Source organism: Akebia trifoliata, chromosome 11 (assembly GCF_017979445.1).
Source record: "Akebia trifoliata isolate Shusen 1 chromosome 11, ASM1797944v1, whole genome shotgun sequence".
Lineage (NCBI taxonomy): Eukaryota > Viridiplantae > Streptophyta > Magnoliopsida > Ranunculales > Lardizabalaceae > Akebia > Akebia trifoliata.
Genome location: NC_141385.1, coordinates 2,459,233 through 2,471,247, shown reverse-complemented (window position 1 = coordinate 2,471,247; position 12,015 = coordinate 2,459,233). Strand labels below are relative to the sequence as shown.

The following is a 12,015-nucleotide window of genomic DNA, read 5'->3' as shown; positions in this document are numbered from 1 at the left end:
TTGAGAGTCCACCAGATGACCATTGGGATTTGTAGAAAAACAAAGATTTCCTCAAGATCATTTACAATTTTTCTAGGGATTAATCCACTTTTTCTTAGGGATACATTTTTCTTGCGAATCCCTACCATCCCAACTGTCATGTTAATGGAGAGCGTCAACACATTGTGAGCTTAGCATTTTCCAATGTATTAATGAACCTTCACAGTTTCACTCCCATCCTGTTTAAGTATCTTAATTCTAAAGTGACTTCCTACAACACTGCGCTGATGTGGTAGTGTGCATAGAACCACAGATGTTTTTCATCGAGATACAAGTGTTGTACACTCGAGGAAAAACATCATTGGATCTCAGTGAACACGGTGTTGTAGGAAGTTTGTGCACCACTGCTTGTCTTCATTTCTGTAGACTCTTTTCTATTATGGACTTTTTTAACCACCTCATCACCATGAGATAAGGATTTGAAGAAATTAAGCGAAGATTTCCTAGAGATCAGTTCTGATATTTCTAGGGATTAATACTCTTTTTTCAAGGAATACATTTTTCTCCGGAATCCTAACATCCCAATGGTCATGTCAATGGGGTTGAGTCTAGAATCCCCCCTCTACAAACTCCCCTTGATGTGTGTTGTGTATCCCGAGAAAAAAACTATGGTTCTATGCACAGTCACGTCAGGGGAGTTTGGGGGGGGGGGGGGGGGAATTAGAAAATCGAGACTCTTTCCACAATGATAATTAAAACATCTGAAGACTTAGATTTTTCAAAATGTTGATTAGTCCAACTCTTATCAATAATTCATCTTCATCTAACCCATAACTACCATAACTTCATAATTAATTACTTCTTTTCAATCCAAATTGGCTAAAAAACAAACAATGGTTTTCTTCCAATTCCTCTGTTTTGTTTCTTCCATCCTCATTCATTGTGGTCTCACCAATGCCCAATCCCAACCTATCTATGCATACCACTTCTGTGAAGGAGCGAATTACACCAATAATAGCCAATTTCCTGTTAATGTCAATCTCCTACTCTCTTCTTTATCATCTAATGCCACACCTGGTATCGGATTTTTCAACACCACCATAGGCCAAAATCCTCTTGATGATGATAAAGCATATGGCCTTTTCCTTTGTAGAGGCGACGTTTCTGCCGTAGTCTGCAAGAATTGTGTGGAGACAGCAAGCAAAAATATCACCCAACGTTGTCCAACACAAAAAGAATCAATTATATGGTATGATGAGTGCATGTTAAGGTACTCCAATAGATCTATCTTCTCCACTATGAAGCTTAGGCTGACTGTCTATGGAGCGAACGAGAACAGTATTTTCTCAAACCCAATTCAATTTAATATGAGTTTGAACAAGTTGATGGATGAGCTTGTAAGAAGAGTTGCTGATAATGGATCTTCTACACTTAAATTTGCAATTGGACAAGCAAACCTTGAGGAATTATATGGGATGGTGCAGTGCACATCAGATTTATCTCAATTTGATTGCAACACATGCTTAAGAGCTACTGTGGCTTAGATTCCGGATTGTTGTAGTGCAAGACGAGGTGGGAGAATAATTAAACCAAGTTGTTTTTTGAGGTTCGAGACAGATCTTTTCTATGATGATCCCAAGGCTTCTCCACCACTAACACAGCCAGGCAACACAAAACGTAAGTATCACTATCTGGCTCATCGTGAGATTTACGATTGTAATTTTTTCGATTCTAACTTAAAAAAAAAAAAGCCTAATGATAAACTGGCTCGAAATTCACTCGCTTGACTTGACATGTGCACAAAACCATAAATCTTTTCCCTTGTGCATCCTGAGAAAAATGATCTATGGTTCTGTACACATAATTTTCCTAGGCGGGGTCAATATTATTTTTCTAGGACTTAGTTGAATTTTCCAAGGATGCAGCTTCCTAGAGATCGATAGCCTCTCCCTTTGAGGCTAGTATCTTTCTTTAGACATATGAGCCCCAGATAGTCTGCACCCAGGGTGGAGGATTTAAATCCTCCTCCCAAACCTCAATACATGCCACGTAAGAAACAATTCAAGGAAATTTTAAAAAGTAGATATTTTGGACAACAGACTTTTTTCCTTAAGTTCCCCAAAGTACTCTTCCAACAGTGGAGAGGCCATCTTGAAAACTAAAATCGAACACATTAACCATGTCATGATCAAGATTTAGATTAGATTTGAAAAAAAAAAAAAAAAAAAAAACCCCTTTTTAAAGCCTGATTTGTGGCCTTGAAATTGAACGGTCTGTGAACTCTGATGTTTCAACAGAGGGATTTTGTTGTATTGACCACGTGGAGCTCTCTCAACCATTTAACCGCACTACAGAGAACTTCAGGAATAACAGTCGTTTTTTACTCATAGACTAATCATTGATTGCCACATCAAGCATACATGGGTAGTTTTGTAACTAACAAAGGTACTTTTGTAAATTAGGAATGCCATTCAATGCATGTGAGTACATGTGATTGGTGGATCCCGATATTTTGGACATTGATTCCTTAGATTATAACTTATGTGGCACATGTTGAGGTGTAGGAGGAGAGTTTCAATCCTCGACCCTATGCATAAGATCCAGACTCTTAAAACTTATATATTCCTCTAGTTCTCCACATTTTGTTGAATACATATTTGAGATACCTGTGTTTTTTATTTATACAATTACGTAATGCACCCTGGTATAAGGTTTTCTTGCTATGCCCTCTATTTTTTTATTTTTTATTTTCGGTGGTAACTCAATAATCGTGACAGTGAAGTTTTACAACTTAAAGTCCCATGGAAAAAAAGATTTAAAAAGCTCAAAATACTCTTCATTTTCTCCAAAAGATTCATCTAGAAATTAAAGGGTTTTCGTAATTAGATAGTATAAAAACTGACATTTTTGTAAGCAACATGATTTAAGACGGTGGGTTACAATTTTGTGGATTTTTGACTAAACTCTAGAGGGATATATGAGGTGTTATTTAGCAAGCGTGGCAATCCATGTGGGCCCAGTAAGTCTTAGTAAGGGTGGGAGCACGACTAAGTCAGTCCTGTATGTTATGGTTTGTGGAGCCGATGGTACTGATTAGGGAGCAGTATTGTTCAACATTTAACACAGTGGAGAGGCCGACCTAGTTCGGCGCTGAACTCATTGGGGGCTTGGAGGGGGGAGGGGGGCCTTACCTCGGAAGGTGGGGGCTTAGAGCGGAGTCCCCAAAATAAAATTTTCCCAATGTCATTTTCATAATTTGACTGGTGTTATGTAAAAGTTTAGTTAGGTTTAAATGGGGATATATATATATATATATCAAATATCAATTGGTAATTCTTGTGCAGCCCTTCACAGACATACACCAAATATCAGCCAAAATCTTTACCATAGATTTGAGAATTGTCAAGTTGGTCAGAATTTGTCACTCAAGTCATTCCAAAATCTATGGTTATGAATTACCAACCAAGTTACTTCCTTGTGCAAATGTTTGAAATAAAAAATACTTTCCTTACTAAGTAAGATTTCAAATCTTTTTAAGGGTCTTTGAGCCCACATGGATTGATATACTGCATTGACAATCTAACACAACAACCTTCTTGGTTTCATGAAAATATTTAGATTCAAAAAACAAAAAATTCAAAGAAAATATTATGTTTTAAGCTCTGATCCAAGGTGCTGAAAATGAATGACTACCGAATTGCCAAAACTTAAAATTAAAATTCAATGGTGAAAAATAATGACTTTTTGAAATATTTTTTCGAAATTCATAGTATTTCTTCCTCTACAATCTGATTACGTGTTTGGATGCCAAGATGCATGTGAGCTCAAAACCCTTAGTAAGATTTGAAATCTTACTAATTTAGTCAGGCTAGACTGACTAAAAAAATACATTCCTTACGTTTTGTATGAGGCAATGTTTTAAAAACTGAACCGACCCGTACGACTGATTGGGTCAGTCCAAATTGGTCAGACAGATGGATCAAACCGGATGGACTCAAAATGAGATATTAATTTAGTTTTTGGGTTTTTTTCCAATATTTAGTTACTCTATTTCAAAAACATGATCCAATGCCGTAGGGATACATTATAAGAGGTTTATTTATTTATTTATTTATTTTAAAATGAATGTAGATTTTAAGAATTTAAAAGATAATTTTGTCATTGGTATTGAATTTGAAATTTAAGAGATACTTTTTCACTATTAAATTTGAATTGAAATTTGATATTTGCATGAATTAAGTGAAAAATAAATATATTTATAAGTTTTATTTTATGTGTTCCAATTTGGATTGGGCATGAATTTTAGATTGTTGTAATGCTATTTTTCCAATACAGCAATCCATGTTGGTCAAACAACTAAAATATTAGTAAATTATACTAATTTTCATAAGTTTACAAGAGTAGACCTTAGGTAAAGGGGCATGTAACCAATTTCAAAACACAAAGGGCATCACAAATAGTAACCAAATTGTGGAAGTGTAAGTTAAAAATTACTCAAAAATTGAGTTAGTCCTTTCACAAACCTGACTGGGTCACCGGTCCAACCAGTTGAATTGGGTGGATCAATGTGTTTTTATAAAACTGGGTTTTTTTCAAGTGACTAGACCTGAAGAAACCAACGGATCTGGTCCAACCCAATCCGATTGTTAAAACACTAGTATGAGAGGGCTAAGGTGGGTGGGTGGGTGAGAGAGAGAGAGAGTGTGTGCGCGCGCGCGAAGAGATCTTTGGAGATTTGTCCGTAGAACTAACTGTTGCATTTTTGTGACAAAAACTCGGAGCTCTGACAACTCCATGTGAACCATACTATATGAAATTTGAAACTCGGAGCTTTGACAACTCCATGTGAACCATACTTTGTGAAATTTGAAACTCTGGAGCATACTTTATGAAATTTGAAACTCGGAGCTTTGACAACTCCATGTGAAACTCGGAGCTTTGACAACTCCATGTGAACCTTACTTTGTGAAATTTGAAACTCGGAGCATACTTTATGAAATTTGAAACTCGGAGCTTTGACAACTCCATGTGAACCATACTTTGTGAAATTTGAAACTCGGAGCATACTTTATGAAATTTGAAACTTGGAGCTTTGACAACTCCATGTGAACCATACGTTATGAGTTTGTTACAACCCAACCTTACTTTATCAAGTTTGTCTCCCAACAAACCTTGGATTGGGGATCTGCGTCATAAAATTCAATTTGATGAAGTTAATTTGTTACTTAATATATCGTGGAGTGGATCTAACCACATCACTTGTGACATCTAAAAACATGATCTAATGCCACAAGGTTATAAAGGATAACATTCCTAAAAGTTTAAAAAGAATAGAAAATAGTTAATAGTCATCTTGAATTTTAGTGTTAAAATTGTGAGTTGATAGTCATTCATTTTAATAATTTTAATCAAACTTAAAAATGATTTTATTTTTTTTTTTTAATATGAATTTTTTCAAGAAATCTAAAAGACTATAACATTGGATTGCCGATTTGATAATTCATGTAGGCCCAACAACACTTACTAAGATTTGAAATTTTACTTAGTAAATCATGCTGATCTGATTCATAAAACAAGATTTGTTCACACACAAACTTGATAAAATAAAGGAGTTTTTGTGCCCGGTGAATGTTTCAATAGAATGAAAAATGCTAAAGTAATTTATTGGATACTAATTTGAAATGACAGTGGGAAGTATATTCCTAAGGATTCATAAATCTTGGAATATTCCCATTTCAGCCATGCTTTATGTTAAGAATCGTGATAATCAACTACCTCATATGGCAAACTCAATCGACTATCCTGATGTGAAAAGTTTAGAAACTGTAGATCTACGCTCTTGGGGATACATGACTGAATTTCCCAGTAAAAAAGTATATCTCGAAGGAAACATGTTTCCCAAAGAGCACAGATCTACGAATTCCAAACTTGCCATGTCAGGTAGTCGATTGAGTATGCTAAGTGGGTAGTATGATTATCACGACTCTTGGTTTACGCTGCAGAGGTCACCCAAAATTTTCATTAGTACTTGTAATTGTAACTCGTAAATCGTAATCTTATCCTCTCTCTAGTCACCTCATCGCTGCCCCTATCAAATGTATGGTTGAGAGGAGTTCTCAACTTGCCTTCAGTATCCATCAGAAGCACTAATTAATGGGCCTTTCAAAGTTGGGCTTCACAATCACAACCCTCTCTAGGCGACCTCAACCTTAAGGTTATTTAGGCAATGGCCTAAGACCCCCACATTAATAAAATAAAATAATTTATTTTAAGATTGGTAGGGATCTAAAACCGTGCCCCGTTCTTATAATATATAGTAAGATACGCTGTGTTTCAAACTCCTCCCTAAAAGGTGATATGTAGACACCATTTTGGGATCGATTTTCACGGTAGAAATCATAGTAAAATAACTTTTAATTTTCAATAAACCCTTGTCCCAAAAGATGAGAAAAGCTCTCACAAATAAATAATTTTTGTTGAAAATTCTTAGGGTGGAAATTTTACACCCTAGATCTCCTCTTTACCGTTGTAATTTGTACATAAAAAAATAAATAAAATAAAACTTTAAAAGTTCACCAATTTAGAGGTTTAAAAATAATAATTATTTTCATGTAATTTCTTTTTTTTTTATACTAAAATTTTCAACACACTTCTCTCTTCCTATGACCTCCATCTTCTTTCTCACACACATAACCTCTCTTTAATTACACACCTTAAAGAATATAGTTAGAGATTCAATTTAGTTTGAAGCATGAAGGGAAAAGGACATCATACTTATATATTAAGATAAATTTAAAATTTGGATTAGTCAAAAAATAAAATTAATCTTGCTTTCTTCATCATCATCATTTTTTAATGGATCTATTTGTTCTAAATTAAATCTCACAAAATTAACTAATTTAATTATTATTTTTTGTTAGTTTATTTTTTAATCATCAAAGGAATGTTTTTTTAATCCTATTTTGGATTTAATTTGAACCTTTTCATGATTTTAAGCGGATTAGCCTTATTATTTATTTATAATAATTTACATATTAAAAAAAATGAGAAAAATGGATTTCAAGTAAAATTTTATTATATTTATAATTAGTTAATATTAGTTATATTAATATATCAAAATATTAAAAAGGAGCTTTCGCCTTAGGCCTCAACTTAATTATATGGAGCCGGCCCTGAACTATCACTTGACAAAAATGTTGACTATTCCAACAAGTCTTCTAAAGACTATTCCAATATTCCAACCACAATAATTCATCTTCATTGATAAAACTAGAACATTAAAAAAATTACTTCCTTTCAATCCAAAATTGGTTGGCCAAAAGCAAACCATGGGTTTCTTCCAATTGCTCTGCTTCTTCCTCTGTGTCATCCACGCTTGTCTCACAACTGCACAACTCACCTATGAGCACCACTTCTGTGAAGGAGCTAATTACACTACTAATAGCCCATTTCATCATAATCTCAACCTTCTACTCTCTTCTTTATCTTCTAATACCAAAAACAATAAAAAATTTTACAACACCACCATTGGTCGAGATCCTCCAGATAAAGCATATGGAATTTTCCATTGCAGAGGCGACGTTACCACCGAGATCTGCAAGAATTGCGTGGAGAGTGCAATCAAGGATATCATCAAACTTTGTCCAACCCAGAAAGAATCAATTATATGGCATGAATTTTGTATGGTGAGGTATTCAAATCGATCCATCTTCTCCACTTTGCAAGAAAAACCGAGTCTCTTCTTATCAAAAGTGAACAATGTCTCGAACCCAGATCGATTTGGTGCGATATTGGAGGAATTGATGGATGACCTTATAAATAAAGCTGCCAATGGAACTTCGGAAGCTAAATTCGCGACTGGAGAGGCTTCGTTTATGAACTTGGACAAGAGATATGGGCTAGTACAGTGCACTCCAGATTTAACTCAAAGTGATTGCAAGAAATGCTTATTACATGCTGTGCATGGGATTCCAGTTTGCTGCAGTGGGAAACAAGGTGGACGACTAATTCAACCAAGTTGTTGTTTGAGGTATGATATATATCCGTTTTATGGGTCCGTAGTAGCTGCTGCGCCTGCACCACCTCCTCCTCTAACACGGCCAGGGATTTCGGTCACAAATATAACTAATACAGCTCGTAAGTACATGGATTATCCTGAGATTTATTAGTACAGTTTTTAATTTGGATTTTAAATTCAAAAAAGGATACCAAAAGTAGAGGGTCTTCTATTCTTCAAATCCTCACTTCAATAATTTTGGTTGAAAAACATAAATTTCCTAGAGATCAATACTATTAAGGCTATTGTGAACCTTCATCACGGCCAAGTTCGGATTCAGCAACTATTTGAACGGGTGGGGTTCAATTCAATTAATTTGGATAAGTTGGTGAAAATTTTGTAAAAGAAAAATTGGGGAAGTTTCGGGAATTGTAGCAATGATATATGATTTTGGATTTCTTCACAGAATGATTCATCTTCACCCTCACTAAAACAGAGATTTGAATGTTTTAGAAAATGAAATTTTGAAGATGAAAATTTAAATGTTATCATATTCAGCCATTAATCAATAAATTTCCTTTATTAGGCTGATCCCTTATTTTGAGAATTTTATGAATTTTCGGAAAAAAATACATGAATTTTGCGACTATGTTTCCCTTTAGGCATAAAGGCTAAAGCATTGTTTTAAAAACCGGACTGATTCGTACTTCTCTATATAATCATCATACGCTTTTCATCACGAAGGAGGAAAAGGAAAAAAGTAGATAGTAAGTAGTTTTTATTAAGGCAAATTTACCAAAACATGCACGTCATATCGATTATTTACCAAAATAGTAAACTGTATATCTTATTTTTGAAAACGGTAATTTTTAGTTTTCGAAAATATTTTATTTTACCAAAATAGTAAAAATAATAACTTCAATATTTTTGCTATCGAAAATATCTTTTTTTGTCGGAAAGATCCTTCTGACATAAAATTATAATGTATTTTATACAGTGTCAAAGATCATTTTGACATGAGATCAGAATGTATTTTATATAACGTCAAAAAGATCTTTCCAACAAAAAAGGTATTTTCAGTATCAAAAATATGAAAATTACTGTTTTTACAGTTTTGGTAAAGTAAAATATTTCTGAAAATAGTAAATTACCGTTTTCAGAAATAATTAGTAACCATCTTATTTACCAACTTTGATCTCAACACTGTGAGTATACATAAGCTTTGTTAAACATTTCTGCCGCAATGTGGTGAGGAAACTGGTACTTGGTAATCCAAATTGTTGAATGTTACACCTCAAACATCAATAATCTTTACTCTTTACTCGTTTGTCTCATATTTTCCATTATCCTTACGTTGGAAAAGATGGGGAGCAGATTACAAGTTTGGAATCATTGCGATTCCACTTTGATACTTTAGAAGCTGCAACTGACAATTTCAGTGATGCTAATAAGCTTGGTAAAGGTGGATTTGGTGTTGTTTACAAGGTAATTATTAAAAGATTAACATGCTAGAAAAACGAAGAATTTTATATGATCTAAGTTGTTTTTTTATTTTATTCATTCACATTCTTGTTATATGTTTCTCAGGGTAGGCTATCCGATGGACAAGAGATAGCAGTTAAGAGGCTCTCTAGAAATTCGGGACAAGGGGAAGAACAATTTAAGAATGAGGTTCTATTAGTGGCTAAGCTTCAACATAGGAATCTTGTTAAGCTCCTAGGTTTCTGCATTGAAGGAGAAGAAAAGCTCCTGATCTATGAGTTTGTGCCCAACAAAAGCCTCGATCAATTTATATTTGGTTTGGATCCAATGCTCCATCAATTGAGAGATTCCTTATTTAACAGTATTGCTTTATGGTCTTCACACTAGCGCAAAGTATGAATGGTTTGATAAATACTTGCTATATTATTTTTGGCCTAACTTGAAATTTTATGTGGACAAAATGTAGATCCAAAAAAGCGTGCTGCTTTGAATTGGGTAATGCGTTACAAAATCATAGTAGGGATTGCCCGAGGGCTTCTCTATCTTCATGAAGATTCTCGGCATAGGATTATTCATCGAGACCTCAAAGTCAGCAATATTTTGTTAGATGCAGAGATGAACCCCAAAATTTCAGATTTCGGCATGGCAAGGCTTTTTGTAGTGGACCAAACTCAAGGGATTACTGACAGAATTGTTGGAACATAGTAAGTATTACACCTCAACAATATGTAGTTCAATATTCCATAAAATTTCAGTATATTATCCTTTGCTTTAAATCTATGGAGGACGAAAATGTTTTTAGGAAGGCATATCCATGTTAAGGTTTTCAGGATATTTAGAAAAAAAATAAAAAAAATACAAGCAAGCAGAAATATGTTTATTAAAATAAAAAAATTAAAGCAAGATATCATGTTTCATATCAAGTAAATTTGTTATTGGTAATGTCATGCAGTGGATATATGTCCCCAGAGTACGCAATGCATGGGCGATTCTCAGTGAAGTCCGATGTCTATAGTTTCGGTGTTTTGCTTCTGGAGACTTTAAGTGGTCAGAAAAACAACAGTTTCTGTGAATTAGAGCATTTTGAAAACCTTCTAAGCTATGTGAGTGATTTGGTCATATATATTTTTATTTTATAATCAATTGTGTGATATAAACATACACTTTTGTTGAATATTTGAGTTGCCATGCTATGTTTTCAGATTGATTGCATATCCATTAGCCTTGGTCTTCTCTGAGAGCCTAACTAAAAAAGTGATTGAAGAGGTTGTAGCTTAAAAATTGAGGGTTTTGTACAAGAGGTTGAAGACATCGTAGCTTAAAAATAATTTACCATTTCAGCTAGAAAAATCTGAGTTTTTTTTACTAGAAGATGAAGATGCGAGGACATTTAGGTCATTTTTATTAGTATCTCAGAGAAGACTGAGATCAAAGGACATGCCATTAATTGGGCTTAGACCCATAGCTCAGTTGGTTTGACACATTGCAAAACAACTTTGAGGTTTAACCACCAAAAACAAAAGGGATATGCCATCAATTAGTTTGAAAACACAGCGGGGGTATCTTAAATATTTACCAAAACTTGGAGTGGTATGTTTAAATGTCCCAAGTTGAGACTACCACATCCACTGAAATTGATCCAGCTTAACTGACTTTTGGTTTGTACATTGGCAAACACTTTAGATTTGAAATTATGAATACACGTTGAATTATTGTTACAGGCATGGAGACATTGGAAGGAGGGAACAGCTTTAGAGTTGATAGATCCAACATTGAGGTCTAGTTTCTCTACAAGTGAAGTGATGAGATGCATCCACATTGGGCTGTTATGTGTCCAAGAAGATGTGTCTGACAGACCAACCATGGCAACTATTGTTCTTATGCTTGGTAGCTATTATTCTGGCACTCTTGCTGTACCTTCACGACCAGCATTTTGCCTGCATGGTAGAATGAATTCAAACACACTTACAAGTGACTTAACACCACCATCGTCTGTGAATGAGATGTCAGATACCGAGATATACCCTCGATAAATCATATTGGATTATATCGGAATTATTAACAATGGCTTTTCACTGACATCAAACAGGTGCAATGGCCAAATGTAATCAGGTTATATGAAAACATGTGCAATGCTAGGTAATTGTGGCCTTTTATTCTCATTATATATATATATATATATATATATATATACACCAAACATTTTGGCAAAACATTTTTCAAAACATGGGTTAGAAGTTTTGGAATAGGCTGATTTTTGGTGAGGATGATCTACAAAACTTCTAACCCCATCAAAAATGATTTACAAAAAATGGACGGTCCACGATTTTTCAACTTGTAAAAACATGGGGTTAGAAGTTTTGGAAGAGGAGATCGTCCTCACCAAAAATCAGCCCATTCCAAAACTTTTAACCCATGTTTTGAAAAATGTTTTGCCAAAAAGTTTGCCTAAAAGTTAGCCATTGAACGGGACCCTATATGGGTAGCGTTCAATGGCTAACTTTTTGGCAAAACATTTTTCAAAACATAGGTTAGAAGTTTTGGAATGGGCTGATTTT

The 12,015-nt window shown here is 34.5% G+C and overlaps 1 protein-coding gene and 1 pseudogene across 2 annotated transcripts; both read left to right on the top strand.

The window, feature by feature from the left end:
• Nucleotides 1–835: 835 nt before the first annotated feature.
• Nucleotides 836–5,948, top strand: LOC147390293 (antimicrobial ginkbilobin-2-like protein; annotated as a pseudogene).
• Nucleotides 5,949–7,272: 1,324 nt separating this feature from the next.
• Nucleotides 7,273–11,619, top strand: LOC147390292 (cysteine-rich receptor-like protein kinase 25). 2 transcript variants are annotated; one of them, XM_086458499.1, is made up of 6 exons: nucleotides 7,273–8,115; nucleotides 9,339–9,460; nucleotides 9,563–9,818; nucleotides 9,924–10,161; nucleotides 10,410–10,560; nucleotides 11,179–11,619. In XM_086458499.1, exons 1-6 carry the CDS (start codon nucleotides 7,308–7,310, stop codon nucleotides 11,488–11,490), a joined length of 1,887 nt encoding a protein of 628 aa, XP_086314625.1. In that variant the 5' UTR covers nucleotides 7,273–7,307; the 3' UTR covers nucleotides 11,491–11,619. The 2 variants fall into 2 exon arrangements, with proteins under 2 accessions (XP_086314625.1, XP_086314626.1); XM_086458500.1 differs by having other exon boundaries at nucleotides 7,274–8,115; nucleotides 9,563–9,773.
• Nucleotides 11,620–12,015: the final 396 nt, after the last annotated feature.